The 20,117-nt window shown below is 34.2% G+C and overlaps 1 protein-coding gene across 1 annotated transcript in view; it reads left to right on the top strand.

The window, feature by feature from the left end:
• Nucleotides 1–20,117, top strand: part of LOC108367094 (uncharacterized protein C2orf47 homolog, mitochondrial) — a 53,614-nt gene that overhangs the window by 26,101 nt on the left and 7,396 nt on the right. The window contains exon 3 of the mRNA XM_017621640.1: nucleotides 1,225–1,520. Within this exon, the coding sequence (XP_017477129.1) occupies nucleotides 1,225–1,520 (296 nt within the window). The remainder of the gene's footprint in view (nucleotides 1–1,224; nucleotides 1,521–20,117) is intronic.

Genomic DNA, 20,117 nt, shown 5'->3' on the forward strand with positions numbered 1-20,117 from the left:
TTACTAAGTATTGCCCGGTTTGTAGTTGCAGTTAAAGAAAACACATGAAAAGGCACGATTTTTTTTAAATTCGAAAAAATGTAAATATTTCAAAAACGGTGACACTTTTACCTGAAAATTTTTTGTTTATCAGTGAGCTCACCCCCCACCTACCTTGCCCTAAAGTTTGGCACGTTACTTCTGGGACACCCTGTATACTTATGCAAAGATGCACCGGATGGTGATTAGCCTTAATACAATATTACCGCATTGTACTGCCAAATGTTCATCAGTCACTTTATATGTAATGCTAACATCTGACGAGGACGTGTATTGCATCACTTGCCGTACAGTGAATTTCGTTATGTGCTTGTTATTTAGTATGAAACCTTTGTCAATATAGTGGTTCCTAAGTAATTTCAACAAGTGTGGTACGTCAGCGAATACAAAAAACTTGCCCCTTCGCAGATTGGGTTAGCGAACCACGGATTTTCTAGGTAATTTAAATATTTTATACATAACTTTATATACATACACATATATGCTTCGTAAAGGCTGATTAGTAATTCATTTACTAATCTTTTAGTAATTTTACAGTCAAATTGATTAACGCACAGCAAGGCATTTCTCTGCAGCTCTACCCCACAGCTGCTTTCCCGACGCTCCTTACGCGAAGGACATTGAGGCACGTTAAAAAATTGGTGGTGTCTGCATTATATTTAACACCACATAAAAAACAACGCTTCAGGTGTAGCATTTTTTACACATACACTAAGTATGAACCGCACAACACTACAAAAATTCAATATTTATTAAAATTTGTCATTAACGAGCATTCAAAAACACATGACATGACATTCAAAGCGTAACGAAATATAGGAAATAAAAGGAAAAGAAGTTGAAGTTTAAAGGTTTGGTTCTCATGAGAGCAACGTCATTTCAGCTTCTATCTGTATTTATGTGCCTTGGTTTTATAGCACCTAAGGTGTATTAAACAAGGTGTGACTGACAACTCAGGTCGGCTCTCTTTTAAGGTACTATTATGCCAAAAAATATAAACAAACGATTCAAAATTCATAAAAAAATTTTTCAATTTGACTTTATAGGATGGTTTTTCTGAGAGCAATGTCAAATTCAATCACACTTTGTTGAATACATTTTGATAGCACCAAAAATTTTTCATCCGATTATTTGAAAAATATGAATCTATAGTTATGCAAGTTTAGCAACAATTTTTTGTTTCAGATAATATCTTCGAAGCTGGTAAATGGAGAATTTGTGTCAATGGAAAACTTTGTTGCTAAAGAAGCTATTGATGAACTGAAACCCACTATACAGAAGTTATCAGTGGCTCAAAGAAAACTATTGGTAATAAATAAAGCCGATATTTACTTCGCGTTTCCCTACCAAGTGGGCATAATATTTGACGAAGAAGAAGAGAAGGTTCAAAAACGTTGGGTTGAAATAACAATGGTTTTCCATGTCCTTCGAGGGTTAACCGAAATGCGAGATCGCGGCGAAGATATCCCGTGGAATATGGGGTAAGTATAATAAAGACTACGCTGCATAATGATTGACCTTGTTTAGTAAATAAGTTATTCTCTCATATACTCATTGGTCTTTAAATGAATTATAAGAGCTGGGTCTTACCCCCAAAACGGGTTGTGGCTTGCTAAACGGTTTAAAACCGGTATGCGTATTGATCGTAAGAAAGATTCGATGGTCATCTTATCGCCTTTTTATAATGAAGACGTTGCCATTTTTAACTTTATTTTCTTTTTCGATGGTAATATTATTGCCTTTTTATAATCAGGCAATGTTAAAAAAGAATTTTTCACCATCGAATAAACAGTGAGTTAGGTATTTGCAAATTATTTTTATTTGCAAATAGCTTACGTATAAACGTAGTAAATAACTTAACCCTCAAAATACAGTTCAAAATGTAACTTTTTTGAAATTTTGGTTTTTGGCTCCCATTCTATTTGAAAACACTATATTTAATACACCATTAGCACTGTTCCTGAAAGATTTCTCTTTATTTTATCTTAAGACTCCATTTTTGGGACATTGGATGCTGTACCCGAGTGGCCAGATTGGAAAAAGAAAAGCTTCCTTTAAACTCTAATAACTCGTAAACTTTCAGCTTTCACAAAAAATTTTATATAACAAAAATGGTTATACTGGTCTACATCTTTTCGAAAGTGCTGCATTTAACCCTTTAGTGCAGAGTATGTCATATATGAGACGCTTTTTAACCCTTTCAAGGCAGAGGCAAAATGGTTCTCAATATGTTTTCAACGTACTTTTTATTTATTTTTATTTTTATTTTTTTATTTATTTTTTTTATTATTATTTTACTATGGAAAAATTTTCTACGATTAATATCTACGTCAACATGAGAAAAAGCACGTTCAAAAGCATATTGAGAACCTTTTTCCTCTGCCTTGAAAGGGTTAAAAAGCGTTTCATATATGACAGACTGCATTAAAGGGTTAAATGCTGCACTTTCGTAAAGATATCGACCAGTATAACCATTTTTGTTATATACATTTTTTTTGAAAGCTGATAGTTTACGAGTTATTAGAGTTTAAAGGAAGCTTTTCTGTTTCAATCTGGCCACTCGGGTACAGCATCCAATGTCCCAAAAATCGAGTCTTAAGATAAAATAAAGAGAAATCTTTCAGAAACAATGCTAATGGTTTATTAAGTATAGCGTTTTCTAGTGGAATGGGAGCCAAAATCCAAAATTTCAAAAAAGTGACATTTTGAACGGTATGTTGAGGGTTAAGTTATTGTTGTTGCAACTTCTCTATAGTTTTCCTATATTATATGATCATTTATCTTCACGATAAAAAATTTTCATTCCATTATCTCATTTCTAAGCGAAGATCTACGATTTAAAAAAAAACTCGTGTTTTGCCTATAAAGGGTGAACACACCAAAACTGCGACACTTTGGGAAGCTTATAACTTACCCAAAACGAATTCAATAATTTGAAATTCGCGAGATCCGAAGATCTTGTCGCGTTATGTTGCAAAATCCGTACGGAGATCGCAGTTTTTCGTACAAAAGGTAAAGCGGAAAGCTTCATTGAGATGTTCTACAGCTCAAACAGCGCCAGACCGAGGCGCAAAGTAGAATGTTACAGCGAAATCCCGCATTCGGAAGTTGTATGAATTCTAAATTAAAAAATACAACTGCATTGTTATGGACTGCGAAACCTACTGCTATAAAAATTCAAAATATATTGCAGGTCAAGATTTTTATACTGCTGCAAGTCGTCAAGATGCCCCTGAAAGTTGTAAGCTGAAAATGAAGTCCAAATTTCCAAAAACCACATGGTTTGGCAAGCTATTTGTTCCTGCGTTCGTAAGAGCAGCCCTTTTTTCCCATCCGGGACAATGAATGATCAAGTTTATCGGGATGAGTGCCTCAAAACCCGTCTTCTGTGATTTATCAACAGATAAGGAGTATGCCATCGTTCTAGGCGGACATGGCAACCTGCCACTATGCCAAGGACACATTGCCGTGGTATAATGCAAATAACATCAATTTTGTACCTCACGACTGCAATCCACCCAATAGCCCAGAGCCACGTCCTATTGGGGAATATTGGTCAATTGTCAAAGGAATCTTGAAGAAAACAGGTGAAAGAGTGAAAATTATTGAAGAGTGCAAAACAAAGTAGTTGTGCGCATCGCGTAATGTCGATGATGCAGTCGTGCAGAACATGATGGCGCGTGTGCGATGAAAATACCGATCACTTGCATATGGAGCAAATAATAACTAATATTTTAACATTTTAATAACATCTAAACTTCCAAGTTATATAATACAAAAAAAAAAATAGTTTCAAAGCCTTCTAGTTTGTTTCTGGTAGTAATTTCTAAGTGTCGCAGTTTTGGTGTGTTCACCCTTAGTGGGGCGCAGGTATCAACTATTGTCGTTCCAACTTTCTTTAATCTACCTAAAAGTCTAACAGTCTTATTTATTGTTAAGAGATTGTTGTAGGTATTAACTTGGAGTAAGTTAACGTCCTCAGTTATTGAAATATCGGAGTTTTCGTATATCTGAAAATAAATTACCGTCATGCGGGAAACCGGAATAATTTTCAACGAATTTTTTTTTCGTACCAAGGTTAATAATGCACCAAGTTTCGTAAAAATTGATAAATCCACATTTGTGGTCATAGGTGGGCGGCGCACAGTGTTTCGACTATATGGAGGCAGGTAGAAAAAAGTCATGGTGACAGTTGATAAAAGAACCAGTGGTACTTAGTGAGGGAAAAGTAAAGGTCATAAATACCAAATTTTACATTATTTACTCACTCCCTTCTTCACGAACGATACATTTCCAAAAAAAATCCGGGAATGGGCGCGATACCGACTAATCAGTTTAGTTGCCTTTGGCGATTAATCCATTAAAGGAAGTGTTTGTTTTTTAAACTGTAATTAATTATTTATATGTCGTGGAATATTCAGGTGAATGTATTTATCATTTATTTGGTACTTTCCTATTTTCTTTTAAAAAATTTAAAATTTATACCTTAGTAATTTTATAGTATAACCTTTGTTTTCTGAGAGTGAAAAGCAGGAAAAAATTTACCAAAATTCCATCACATTTAACGACTGGGCTCACATTTTTTGTGAGTTTTGGATGTTATAGTGATCTCATCTTTCCCATATTTTATATTTAGGTTTTTTTAATAAAAGAGAGAGCACAAACTAAATTTCATCGAAATCGGATGAATTTTAATGTTCCCGCCCACAAGAGTAGAAGGCGTGGCAATTATTCCATCTTTACCAAATTTCATAATTCTCTATTTCTAAGTAGTACTAGAGCACATGTCAAGTTTTAGTGAAATCGGTGCAGGTGTACTATTATTTCCACCTGCATCCATATAGTCGAAACAGTGTGCGGCGCCCGCCCAAAATACAAAAATTTTACTAATCTAATTGTTTGCTCAGTGGTCATAGCAGTAATAGATTTTGAGTCAATTAGCTTCAGTAGTTACTGATTTATCGTAGCTTTGTGTTTCTGTAAATTACAGTTATGTATATATAAATTTCTTAGCTGGATCCTAAGCAAGGCTCGCACCGAGTTTGGTAAGGATTGGTAAAGGGGCTACTAAGATACAGTATTTCATCATAAGTGGGCGGGGTCACGCCCGTTTTTCAAAAATTTCATAATATTATTTTTTACAAATACTCTACTTCATATTTACTGAAATANACCTACCTTCGATAAAGGGCGACCTATATACGAAATTTCGTTCAGATATCTCAATTTTTTCTCGAGTTGTCGTGTACACGGACAGACGGACGGACGGACGGACATAGAGATAGACAGACTTGGATTAATCGAGTTCTCTATTCATTCTGAGCATTTATGTATACATTTGTCTATATTTACAACAACCGTTATGTGAAAAAAGTTAATAAGTATACCCTTCNAAGAAAGCAAGTTTATAAAAACGTAGTAAAATGAGTACAACGAGTTCTGGGTCAACGATTCGTCGGAGGATGAGAACTAAGTAAACTGGCCAGGAGTAGCAAATGTTTAAGAGAGTTTAAGTTTATTAGTCTTTCGAATATATTTTGATATAAAATATATTTAAGAAATTTGTCTACAGATTCATTAAAAAGTTCCGACCATCTAAAGAAGCGTTTGTGAGCCAAATCTATTTAAAATATTTTAAAACTATCAACAGCGCTACGATTTTGTTCTCAGAGATCGCGCCAACAGAGTATTGGGATTTTCTTTCACAAGTAAAACCAGCCTTTCGAGCTTGTGTTTAGTATTCACGATGTTAGAACTGCATGAAATTAATAAAAATTGTTTAAAATTAGTGTCTAGCCGCCAAAATGTAAGAAAACATATACAAAATCATACATTTTTCACAATTTTCTAACACTTCGCTACACCATCGAAAGCAAAATTCTGTTCGACAGAAAATTCGATACTCAACGAAAATTTCGACACGCTTGCATAGCTCATAATACGAATTTCACTTTCGATCTTCGATAGCCAGCGAAGATCGAAAATCGAATGCAGCTTATAATAAGGGCCATATTTAGTTTTTGCATTTTTCGAAAATACCTTTATATGCGAAGGGGGCGTGGTTACAGTCCGATTTCGCCCATTTTCAATAGCAACCTACCTTCGATAAAGGGCGACCTATATACGAAATTTCGTTCAGATATCTCAATTTTTTCTCGAGTTGTCGTGTACACGGACAGACGGACGGACGGACGGACATAGAGATAGACAGACTTGGATTAATCGAGTTCTCTATTCATTCTGAGCATTTATGTATACATTTGTCTATATTTACAACAACCGTTATGTGAAAAAAGTTAATAAGTATACCCTTCTGCACAAGTGCGCTCGGGTATAAAAATAATAATGAAAGATCTGGCATCTTCCGACTCAGTAAAATATTAATAGTGCATATTTCAAACATCGTTTTTACGGAAGATTTTGTGAATTTGCGGAGGTTGCGGTTTTATCGGGAGTGTCGGGAAAGAATTTTGGTCCCGTTCCGCCCGCCATATTTTTACAGATGTGCCCGATACCGCCCATCCCGGCCAATTTTAGATCAGATCAAAAACCATCGATACTATCGATAGTGCCATCCGACTACTTCGGCTTCGGCTCCTAATGAACGGGAAATGTGGTTCCACTGTTCGCATATGACGGTTTGTTGAAGAGTGTCTCTGATAGGAGGTGTGAGAGTCGAGAAGCGAATGCATTGGCCATCTATTGTGACTGCAGCTATTTGACGTAAAGTTTTTTTTTGCATTTTTGGGCGCACATTTTTGTTCCACAGGGCTGCAAGAAGAAAGTGGTCCGAGTCGATGTTTGGGCCTCGGAGTGTACGTACGTCTAAAATACTGGAAGCATGCCTTCCGTCAATCACAACATGATCAGTTTGGTTTTTCGTTTTTCGATCTGGAGACAGCCACGAAGCTTGATGGATCTTCTTAAGCCTGAACCGAGTACTGTTTCGGGCCCCGGCGAAGTCGATCAGCCTCATTCCGTTTCCGAACGTTTCGTCGTAGATGCTGTATTATCCGACGGTGGTTCCAAATATCCCTTCCTTGCCCACCCTGGTTATGGTACATGACTGTTTTTTGGATCGAGGAATTCATTTTTGATGTTTATTTTTAACTAAAACTTATGCTAGGTGGCGCTGTGGTACAATTTTTCTATTATTTGTGGTTTTTCATAGAAAAATTGTTTTCTTACTATTTTTGAAGCCTGAGTAATTCATTATTTATGCTTTTTCATGGTAAATTTCTGTTAGATTATGTTACAAAAGCGATTTAATTATTTTATTCATCTTAAAAAAGGTATGGTATGAAATCATTGCTGACACTTTTCTTTCGCACTGCTTCTTATATCAGACTGCTTGCTATTTTAAATTTTCCACAAACATAACAATAATGCCGAAAATTTTCCAACGAGTTATTCATTCTTCATTTAATTTATTTCACAATATACAAAATCACAATGTTTATATTGTTTTTTGCTGCTGTGTAATTTTTCTAAGTGTAAATAAAACCCCATTTTGTAATAGAACATATAATTTTTTAATTAAGGAAGTCGTTTTCTTAAAAAAAATGTTTTTCTCATAAAAAAATTCACATAAACACTTTTTATCACGATATTGCTATCTTTTTTTTACCAAATTGATGTTATGATCTTTAACTTTAACAATGAAACTGGTATAAATAATGGATTACTCAGCCTTAAAAAACAGTAAAAATACTATTTTTCGATGAAAAACCATACAAATTTGCAAAAAATTGTACCCTCTAGCGCCAGCTAGCGTAAGTTTCAGGTAAAAATAAACATCAAAAATGAATTCCTCGACCCGAAAAACAGTAATATACTATAACTTTCCAGAAGAACCTCATTATGTGATCGAGTTTGACTAAATTTTTCCTGTATACAGGGTCAGAAACTTTAAACAAGCATAAAGAGTAAATCAGATCTATATATGGGCTAAAAATCCTTTTGGGATTTTGTTACGGGAGGTGTTAGCTTTAATTTCCTTTTGGTTTTATCAAATACGAAGACATGAACCTCAATTTTGTACCATAGTGCTATTGAAAAGATAATTTCAAACTGTGCGATAGAAATCGTTAGAAAATTTGTATAGAATAGAAAAATCGTAACACTTGCCGCAAAGTCCGAAATATGTCGCTAACTGGTTACTGCCGTCCCTAAATCGGAGCGCTAAGCGTTGCGTTTTCCATTTTCACCGAGTGTCAGCGCGTGCTATCCCCAAATCAATGCGGCGTAATTTTTGACGTTTTCTAATTTCCCCTTGTTTTTATTCTTGTTTCCGTTTTCACTTTTTTGTCCTTTCTCTTTGTTTCCGTCTTCTGAATCCAACTTCAACACGTAACGCTCTGTCAAAAATGAAAATTCCATTTGCTCGGCGCTAGCGCCGCGTTATTGTGGGATGCTTCATAGAAATTGTATAGGCATGAGGATTTTTGACAGTTCCTTAGCGCTTGACGCGCCAATTTAGGGATGGCAGTTACAGAATAGCACCACAAGGATTGAAGTTTAAGGAAATTTCCAAGGCGAATTCATACTAGGTGGTGTTATTAAATGAGCTGGTTTCTACTTCTTTCATTTGCATCACATGTATTTTGTTTTTGCTTCTTCTGATTTGAAAGCGCACTTGATTTGAAAAATGCATGTAAACTTTGGGGCGGATTGAGTCACGAGATCGCCCATCTCTAACCGTAACTAAATAATGACGAAGAAAAAGATCTCGTACCGTGACTTGTTCAAGAAAGATGAAAAATTCAAAGCAAAATCATTTTAACATCGAAGGACGCTGGTTTTGATCTGATGTATGTATATGGTCGATTCCACAGAAAAGTAAACCAGCCCGATTTTTTCTTTCTTTCAAATATTGTACATATTGTTTATTACTGTTATTCACTATTACTGACTGCTGCTTTTGACACTAATTCTTATCATGTCCAAGCGTTTTGTGTTTAATATTTTTACCCTTTTTTTGAAGGATTTTTCACGGACCTAAACACAGTTTTCGATATTTCAACAAGGAGAAGTAAAAAAATATATGTTTTCCTTGATTTATTTTGGCCGATTAAGTTCTGAACGATAGAAAATAAATTAGTTCAACAGGATACCTTTCAAGTTAGCGAAAAAGTTGTTTAGAACTCCTATTAAGTCGTAATGAAATGTACCGCAAATGTTAAGTGTAACGTAGCCAGTGAAAAACTAAAAAAGTTGTTTTTTGGATACTTAAGTACCCTTTCCAAAAGGATATATGTATAACATGTTTTCTTAGTATGGTCGATATTAGAGCTGTAAAACTATCGATGGTACTATCGATACCATCGAATGGTTCTATTTTTTTTGCACTATCGAATGGTCGTTGGCCATTATCGATAGTCTTTGTTTGAGGAAATATACATATTTAGGGTATCCAGAGTTTACTTTTAAATTTAAAAGGTGGCAAGTTTAACAAGATAACATATATATATTTAAAAATCTTTCCAATTGCGCCCACCCTATGTTTTTATGCTTCACTTTTTCCATTTTTTCTTAGCGCGAACAAATAACTGATCAGAGATTCCAATTTAACACAAATCAAAACATGAGACAAAGTCGAGTAATTTTGCCCAAAATTGTTATGTCTAATTAGTATGGGAACCAACAACAAACAAAGTTACCACATGGTAAAATGTTTTAAAGTTACCAGGTGGCAAACTTACCACAGTAGATAATATAGAACTGTGTGCACTCTAATTGTTTATATTATATGTACTACTTAGTATGCATTTCTTTATTTTTGACAATGGGAATTTGGCAACATTGATTTGCTTACACATCACCAACCTATTTACATATTACCGGGTTTTACACGGTTCAGGTATTGAATTCAATTCTGCTTGTACATATGCGGAATTCAATTAAATTTAAGCATGTAAAAGCAAATAGAAAACGCAAAAGAGAATGAACCAGAATTGATTTAAAGTACTTGAATCATGAAAAAATTTAATAAAACAAAACTGGTTTCTTTTTGGAACCATACTATGGAGGTAGTGATTCTGAGGCGATGGAAGAAACTATTGATATAAGCCGGGGTTAGTCAGATTTTGGAGGTTCTTGTATTTCCGTTTGATACTTTAAATCAGTGGTTCCCAAACTTTTTTTCACGTATACCCCTTTCCAAAAATTTACTGGTCTCGGTGGACCCCCTGCTGATACATTTCTAAATATTCCCAAAGCCCTTAAAAAAATTAAATGTGAAAATTAGATCTAACAATGTAAATTTGCATCGTGGGTGAATTCAAAAACTAAACTCAGAGTGGCCAAAATAAAAGTGAAATATTTTCTTGTGTTCTATTTATAAAAATAATGTGATTACACACATGTAGATTTTAAAAACTAGAGCTCGTAAATACATCAAAATACTCTCTCGCTCGGAAGAGTTATATTTTTTACGAGCATTGCGATCGCTAGCGTTATTTACATTATCTTACCATAAACTCATCAAATGTTCGCCTCTCTCATGACGTTGCATTTTTATTTTTATCGCTCCGAGTTTTAAAGTGAGGCGAAAAATATTTGTCACATTTTTAAAACACAAAACTTAAAACATCAAAACGGCTAAGCTTTTTACGCCAAACTTTTAATTCAGAAACTGACAATAGAGGTAATAACGAGTTTAAAAAAGTCGACGGCAAATAAACAAGCAAGCAAGAAGCACAAAAAGTGTTCCACCGCCTCATCTTCTTCAAGGCAAGCTGGGCTAATGGACTTGTCATTTACGCCTATCACAGTCAGGTGTTTGCTCCGCGTAGTGACCAGTCAGCAGTCCAGCAAGTTGTCTGCAGTGTCGTCTGCTCAGTGAGAGCAAAAAATTAGATAAACCTTGTGAGATTGAAGGCAACATGAGTTTTGCCCGGTGGGAGTGCTAACACTGGTTGCGGACCGAGGAATGCCTGGTCTGAGCCAACTCTGGCCAAATGATCAGATGTCTCATAACCAGGTACTCCAGAGTGACCTGGCACCCAGAGTAAAAAACCTCGTTATGTTCACCATCATATTTTAGTCGAGACTTGCAAATACTTAAATAGAGGGCTGGTCAATGCCTTAAGTGCAGCTTGGTTGTCACTGCAGTCACCTAAACTCCTTCTCCTCCACCTCTGTTCCATGCTTAGTCCATGGCTTTGAGATTTGCAATTACCTCAGCATGGAAGACGGAAGCATATTCCCCTACAGAAAAGTGAAGCTTATCTCCATTAAACTCGAAAAAGAGCCCAGATCATGACCCAGAGTCAGTTTTGGAGTCATCAGTGAAGAATCGACAATGTGTGAGTCCGGTCTCAGCGATGGAATCAATCCAGCATTCAGTCTCAAGGAAGTCAACATTATAGAATCTCTTCAATAAAGGTAATGGTGGCGTACTATCCTGTAGCATTGAAAAGACACAAGTGCTTAAATCTCTGCCGCCAGCAATTTTCGTCGCGCCCCACTCATTGTCATACCAGCATCCGGTTCTTTTTAGTCTACAAGAAAAACACTAACTGACGGTAAGTGCAGCAGTGCCTCAAGAGCACTATACACCACTAAAAAAATTTAAGTTAAATAAAGAGGCTATCAAGCAACCATTTTGGTTCTTTACATCGAAACCAGATAAAACTTCGTGGACCCCTATTTACAACTCATGGACCCCCATGTTTTTTTCACATCACCGTGGACCCCGTCGAGTCTTCCGTGGACCCCTTGGGGTCCACCTGGACCACTTTGGGAATCACTGCTTTAAATGCATAAATAATCATGTATAAGTCGGGGCACGGTTCGGCAATTTGTACAATGATTTTGGTTCTTGTAGCACACGCTTGAAATATAGACTTTTCCGTAAATTTTGGAGTGAGTTCTATGCAAAAATACTGTGGCGTAGCCGGAGTTGGATTGATGAAAGTTGTTTGTAATACATACAGTTTTCTTTACGTTTACAAGCGATTTGTTTTTCTACGATTAGGAATTTGGGTTTTTATATTATCGGTTTAAAATATTTAAAAAATCAAAGAAAAGGACAAGGTTACTGAAAATCGCTATTTAACAATTAGCTAATTCTTCAGGAACTAAGTAAAACGCAAAACTTTTCTCATTTTCGTTGTTGGTGTTTCCGACAGGGTAGGAGTGTGATGTAATGTGGAACGATTTTCCGTCATCCCTTGTCAAATTTGGTTTGGAGACAAACCGGTTTCGGCGTTGTGCCATCTTCAGTGTCATTTTGTTCTCGTTCGTTTATATAAATAGCTTCGTCAATGCATTTTAAAATTATCCGATACTATCGATAGTATACTGATTCCATATGAAAAAAAAAATAAATCATAGCTGACTTCGTTGCAGAATTACCCAATAAATAAGTGTAACGGGGCGAATGCTTTTCTTTTTATTTACAATTTTTTTTATTGATTTGATAACTATTCTCATTTCATTTTAGCAATAAATAATAAGACATATTTAAGAAAGTATTTTCATGAAAAATTGCGAATTGAGCATTAGACTGCTAAATTTTTGTTGGATTTATTCATTTTCTTTAATTATTTTATTGAATAAGGTTCACAGTAAGTCCGAGTTACATGAGTGAGTTTCTTAAACTGAAAACCTGCTCTCAATATTAATACTTAGAACTTAACTTATTCACAGACTTAGTACTATGCTAGTATGCGTTAACGAACATGTATACAAGAATTGAGTATAGGAATACAATATATGTTCAGGGTTGTCATATTTACTTATATTTCCAACACACCTCTTTAAATTGACAACCTTATCAAATTATTTCATTAAGTAATGTATTCGTATATTATATTGAAATGATGGTGGATTCAAATTAATCTCAAAGCTTCCCTGTTTCTCAAAAACTTTCTTTTATCTAAGCTCTTGGTTAACATATCAGCTAAGTTTAGTTCGGAATTTATTTTAACAATATCTATTATACCTCTCTCATAGTTTTCATTAATGTAATGGTATTGCACTTCAATGTGCTTTGAATTTTTTGTAAAATTTCCAAATTTTGCAATTGCAATTGCGCCAGAATTATCTTCATACATCCTTACCGCTTTATCAAATTTTACATTGAATGATTCAATTAATAAATTTCTTATAAATAATATTTCAGTTACTGCTTCGGACATTGCAGTGTACTCTGCAAAGGTTGAACATTTTGTTACAGTGTTTTGTTTATGCGTTTTCCAATATATTAAATTTCCATATAATCTTATTGCAAAACCTGTTGTGGATTTCCTATCCACATTGTCTCCTGCAAAGTCCGAATCTACCATACAATCTAATACCTCACATTCTAAATTGTCATAAAATGTTAACTTTAAGTTTTTAGTTAAGTATAGATATTTTAAGACCCTCATAGCGTATTTGAAGTGAGTAGCGTTGTAACAACTTTGGTAGCGACTCAAATAATTTGTAGCGTACGCTATATCTGGTCTTGTGCCAGTGCTTATATATAGTAATTCTCCTATGAGATTTCGGTACTTTATATTTTCATCTATTTCGCTAGCTTGAGTAAGTTTAAGACCTGTTTCCATAGGTGTATCGTATAGTTTTGCGTTTTTTAAGTTATACTTTGCAGCTAAGGAATCAATGTAATTTGTTTGGCTTAGAGTCATAATTTTTTTATCTTCACTATAATTTATTTCAATGCCAATATAGCTCTGAATCTTACCTAGGTCTTTCATAGAAAATCTTGCCATTAAACTTGACTTTACTTCTTCTATTTCTCTTTTATCTTTACAGCAAATTAACAGATCGTCTACAAAAACTAATATGTATACAGGATTGTCTCTTGATCTATTTACATACAGGCAATAATCATAATTGCTTCGCACAAATTTCAATTTCTCAATAAACTTTTGAAAGCATTCGTACCATGCTCTTGGACTCTCCCTTAAACCATAAAGAGCTTTTCTTAATCTGTAAACTTTGTTTTCGCCCGTTTCATAGCCCTTAGGTTCATTTACATAAACTTCTGATTTTACATAGCTATTTAAAAAGGCCGTTTCTACGTCCATTTGCTCCACATATAAATTATTTCGACAGCAGAACGACAACAACGTTTTCAGAGTTTGCATTTTACCTACGGGTGAATACACATTTTCAATATGTTCTTTTTGTTGATATCCCCTCACAACTAATCTTGCTTTAAAAATATTATTACCCTTCTTTTTATAAATCCATTTAACATCAATAATTCGTTTTTCTTTTGGTTTTTCCGTAAGTTCCCATGTGTTGTTTTTCTTTAAACTATTCATCTCTGAGTTCATTGCATTTTGCCATTCCCTATATTCGCTAGAGTTAATCGCTTCTTCGAATGTGTTTGGTATGTTTGCATTTACGTAATTCATTTTCTTCATTATAAGTTTTAAAAGTTGTTTTTACATTGCCAATTTTTGTAGCCTTTAAAATTTTTCCGTCGGGTAGTTCAACATTAACATGTTCTTTTAAATTCACATATTTATCAAAAAATTTGCAATTCATTATTATATGATCAGAACAACCACTATCTACTAACCAGTTTATTTCGTTCGGGTTTTCCGAATTTTCCCTGTCTCTTTTTACCTCTGAATTGTACACTTGGGTAACCCACACATTTGCAGAACTTGAATTGTTGGTACTTTGATTTCGTAAATTCTCGCCTCTTGATGTTGATGACTGGAAACCTCTTCCTCGGCCGCGATTGCTGTATCCACCGCCTTTGGTGTAGCTTGCCTGATAATTTCTTTGACTTCTTTCTTTATCTCTATTCTCTCCTCGATTGTTCTTGTTTGCCTGTGTGTACCAACAATCTCTCTTGATATGTCCAGGCTTTTTGCATGTAAAACAAACACCTCTCGTTGTTGCCGAAAATGTACTTACGTTGTTCTTCTTTTCTGTTTGGTTTCTGTTCAAGTTTTTTTCTATGATTTTTGATTTTACGTATTCCACAGTTCTCTGCTCTTCTGGTATGACATCCAAAAAATCTCCGAATAGCTATGGCTTGGTGGTAGTGCTTTCAACAAATACCTCATTTTTTCTTGTTCTTCCATCTTCCCGCCTGCCGCTTTGAATTCATTTACAGACTTTTCAAATTCTAAAAAGAATTCTTCAGCAGTGTCGTAATTTTGTAATTTAATTTCATCAATATTGTTTCTACGTAAAATCTGTAATGCCGTTGATTGCGTATTGTACATCTTGTCCAATTTGTTGATCATATCCAAAGATGAGTCGCAGTCGCAAATGTACTCTAGTTGTTTGTCTGAGATTGTGCTAATTAATATGGTTTTCGCTTTTAGATCTTTCTTTTTCCACTTTAATTCTTCATCGTTTTCTGTCCTTGTTCTGGTAGCCGGTTCTTTGCACTCCTTGTACTCCAACAGCATCATAAGTCGTATTTTCCAGCTTGAGAAATTTGCACCATCAAAAATTGGTATAGCAATATCTTCGAATTTTGCAGTGGCCATCATAAGTTCGTATTCTCACTTGCGTGCGTTGTATAATTTTCATGTAGGTATGTAAGATTTAGTTTTAATCTGAAGACATCGATCTTTACATATAATTTTGAGAATCCACGCTAAGTTTTTCAAAAGTTCATTATCTATTTTTCTCAAAGGAAAGTATATTTTTAAACTCCTTCCGTTTATTCAGAATTTCAATGAATTCAATATAATTTCGACCACGTGTCTACTTATAGATATTTTGTTGGAGAACTTAAGTTTATTACCACGTTTTCTTACGTTATGGTATTTTGAGAATTTCACTATTTTTTTTAATTGTCCTTCTTTATCTTCGCAAACTTTTATCATTAATCGGTAATTTTTAAAATTCATAACCTTGCTCTGCTACCATGTTGGATTTATTCATTTTCTTTAATTATTTTATTGAATAAGGTTCACAGTAAGTCCGAGTTACATGAGTGAGTTTCTTAAACTGAAAACCTGCTCTCAATATTAATACTTAGAACTTAACTTATTCACAGACTTAGTACTATGCTAGTATGCGTTAACGAACATGTATACAAGAATTGAGTATAGGAATACAATATATGTTCAGGGTTGTCATATTTACTTATATTTCCAACAATTTTAATACCTATTCCCATAACACTACAATTTTATAGAATCTGATACAAGTCTACTCCAGACTATGAAGAGTTTATACATCTATTTATTTTGTTAAAAATTGTTTATGTGAGAACTTTTCTATAAAACTGCGATAAATGCATTAACATTGTTTTTATCTAAGATTAACAAAGCTGTGGAAACCACCGTATCTGATTTGAAATTTTCTTGGTTGGCATTAGAAAAAAACAATGATTCAGAAAGGATTAAAAAGAAACTACACAACATGGTACTTTGGATGAGCTTTTGCATATCTAAGTTATTAAACATAAGTGGATTTTGTAGTGAAGTTAAATAAATATTTTTTATTTTTTATAATTGACTAATTAAATAAATATTATTTGCGACGATAATACAAAGATTTTCCGTTAAAAAATTTTGGTGTAGGATGATTTTTGACCTAGTTAGAATATTTAAGGATAATCGAGCTTTATTTTTTAATCCTGCAATAGAAGATCTCAATTTTAGCTCAATCAGTTATTTATGATGACAGAATAAGAATATGGAAAAAAGGATGAACAAAGCCTTTTGGTTAAACCTTGCCCAAGCGAACTGTACGTGTAACGTGGCCAGTGTTTTATGTAACGTTACCAGTGCCCAAATTTTATGAGCAAAAATTGTTAAGCACCTATAATTTGTTTTCGGTAATCGATACCGGATGAAATGAAAATACACTTAAGAAGTACTATTTCTAGTAAGTAAGAGTAAAAAAATCCAACTTTCAAGACTGAAAGCCAAAATTTCAAAATTTATTTTAAAATACGATATTTTTACTTTAGGTTGTACCATTTACAAACTCATATGATATGTTTATTTTCCTTCGAATTTACAAGACTAATTTTCATAGCCTATTGTCTTTTTTATGTTATTTAAATGGTCATTGGAGAGACAAATCTCTCAGCATTGTAGCAGTTCAAGTTTTTCAGTAGTTATTTTTTGAAACACATCTTAAACCACGTACCGATACATCGATGCATCGAATAATATCGTATTAATCGGTACAACATGATTCATTTGGCTGTGCGAAAGTCCAATTTCGTAAACGCAGTTTTACAATATTTTTAGTTGCCGTTCGATAGGGAAAACTCCAAAAAAACAAAAGCTTTACTTTGTTTTTGTAAAATAAAGAACACCGTTAAACGGCAATCAAACAAAGTTATTGAGACGTTGTTTGCGGAATCGGTTTATTTCTTAAGATTCAAGTGCATTTTTTGTATAAAGTTCGAACAATTAAAGGAATATTTTTAATGGGAGACAAAAATATTGAGTACCTATATTCTATTAAAACAAGTAAGAAAGTCTAAGTTCGGGTGGAGCCGAATATTAAATACCCGGCGCAAGTATTAAATATATGTTTCTTCACCTTTCCGAAACCTACCGCTAGATGGTAAGCCGGGGTGTATCAATTTTGAGTAAATTAGCGTCCTTAAATTTCGAAATATTGCAGTTTCAAGCATTTCTGAAATATACCGTTATATGAAAAGCGGCCGTAATTTTATTCTGATTTATATAATAACTTTCAACGTTTTGCTTTTATGTGGCAAGCACAATAAAAACACCGAGTTTGGAACGGTTACCGATATACATATATGTGATCATAAGTAGGCGGTGCCACGCCATAAACGTATTTCTTGGTAAAGAATTGTTGCAAGCATCAATCTTGAATAAATTAGTTTTAATATTTACTGATTTANGTAGAACGGTTACCGATATACTTATATGTGATCATAAGTGGGCGGTGCCACGCCCATTTTCCAAAATTTTACCATAAACGTATTTCTTGGTAAAGAATTGTTGCAAGCATCAATCTTGAATAAATTAGTTTTAATATTTACTGATTTATCGAAGATTTTGTTTTTCTCTAAATTACAGTAATATGGGATGTGGGCGTGGTTATTGTCCGATTTTAAAAAGTTTCGGCCATTTGGTACGCTGTACCAGGGCCAATAACTGTGCCAAGTTTGGAAGAAATTGGTGCAGCGGTTACCAAGATATACACATGTAACCATAAGTGGGCGTGGCTACGCCCATTTTCCAAAAATTTATAATATTCTTATTTTTCGTCTAAAAATTATTGTAAATATCAATTTTGAGTGAACTATCTTCAGTAGTTACTAAAATATCGCAGTTTTCGTATTTCTGGAAATTACCGTTATATGGGAAGTGGGCGTGGTTAAAGTCCGATTTCGCCCATTTTCAATACCAACCTACCTTGGATTAAGGGAAACCTACATACCAAATTTCGTTGAGATATCTCAATTTTTGCTCGAGTTATCGTGTACACGGACAGACGGACAGACGGACAGACGGACGGACGGACAGACATGGCTTAATCGATTTCTTTTTTCATCCTGATCATTTATGTATACATTTGTCTATATCTATCTCGATTCGTTTTGGCTGTTACAAACAACCGTTATGTGAACAAAATTAATATACCCTTGTGCACAAGTGCGCTCGGGTATAAAAAACTGACTTGTTATCATTTGTTTGCAAACAAACTGACTTGGTTGCATAACCTCAAACATTTTCTGATTTTTCCCCATTTATTATTGCATGTAAGGTTCTACAATTTTGTTAACTTTCGGCAACGAAAAATGAAAATAAGATGGATAAATTAAGATGTAGTGGGTAGATTTTATTTTATTAAAGCCGCCGTTTCCAAGAAAAACTGTTTTTTTCTAGGTTATCATGCTATTACAAAGGACGAGTTGTTTGAAGTTTGGCTGCTTGGATGTTCGAAATAAGAAAAGCTTTCTTCGGTTGTCAACCATGTTGCAAAAATATTGGTGCTGACGATATTTGCGAAAGTTCCATGAAACTCTCAGAAGAAAAAACGCGTATTTTTTGCAATTATTTATCAAAGAAAACCGAAAATTATGGAAAAAATGTGGAAACGATGCAAAAACATCGCGTTTCTTGCTGATGAAGTTCTTTTCGAAATCAAAAAGCCAACCGATTCTAACTTTCTCCAAAAATTGCAGTTTTGCCCTCCCTTTCGCTAAAAATTACTTAGCCTATTTTATCCGGCGGCAAGTGGCGCTATGCAACAAGAGAGCTGTCAAAATTTACCTGCATTTTAATTGTGGTAAATTATTTTTCGAAAATATTCGTAACTGCCTTAGGAATCTTTCCTCAAGGTATATCTGCGAGGCATGTAGTAGATGATTTTTTTTAAATTTAGGAATTTCGATAATGCCCTAATTAATCGCTATAAGAAGCCATTTATGTGCATATGAACAAACTTATTTTATTATGTAGCTCATTTTAAGGGGGAGGGCATGGTAAAAGAACATAACTTATCTCAAAACCAACCTAATTGGACAATGTTTTCGAGAACAACCTAAACACGTATACTCATCATTTGAATATAAAAAGTCTGTTCAACAAAAGTCAAGTCATGTTTTCACATTTTATTAACTGACTTTACACTTTTTTCAACATTTGCGATCCTTTTGCATTAAAATAAAGCAGTATTTTAGCTACTATTAATTTTGCACAGAAAAGGTAATCATTTCACCTAATATGCAATGGCTTACATTTTGAAAATGTTTAATTAAACAAATAAATTAAAACTCTGATACAAGTAAGTAGAAGATAATTTGGTTTGTGTACTTGTGACATCTGTCACAGTGACAAAAATTGATATAACTCGTTTGGATTCAATAAAAAAAATATTTCCAGGCACTGTGTCTAAAGAATTTTCTATTATATTTAGTTTAAGAATTAAACCTTAGAAAGTAAGTTGAAATGTCACACCTGCCACCGTGGAATGAGCCATGTGTATGTTCTAAATTAATTACGGAACTAACGTCGTCCATATCTTTCAATCAATATTGAAACAAACCTTGTGTAAGTCGTCATCGGTTTTTTATAGTGGAATCGCAATTGAGCTTTTGGTCGGTTAAAAAGGGGGATTCGATTTCTATTTTACAAGCTTTTATTTAACTTCACTTGTAC

Source organism: Rhagoletis zephyria, unplaced genomic scaffold, assembly GCF_001687245.7.
Source record: "Rhagoletis zephyria isolate East Lansing unplaced genomic scaffold, Rhagoletis_zephyria_1.1 Rzeph_scaffold_02535, whole genome shotgun sequence".
Taxonomy (NCBI): Eukaryota; Metazoa; Arthropoda; class Insecta; order Diptera; family Tephritidae; genus Rhagoletis; species Rhagoletis zephyria.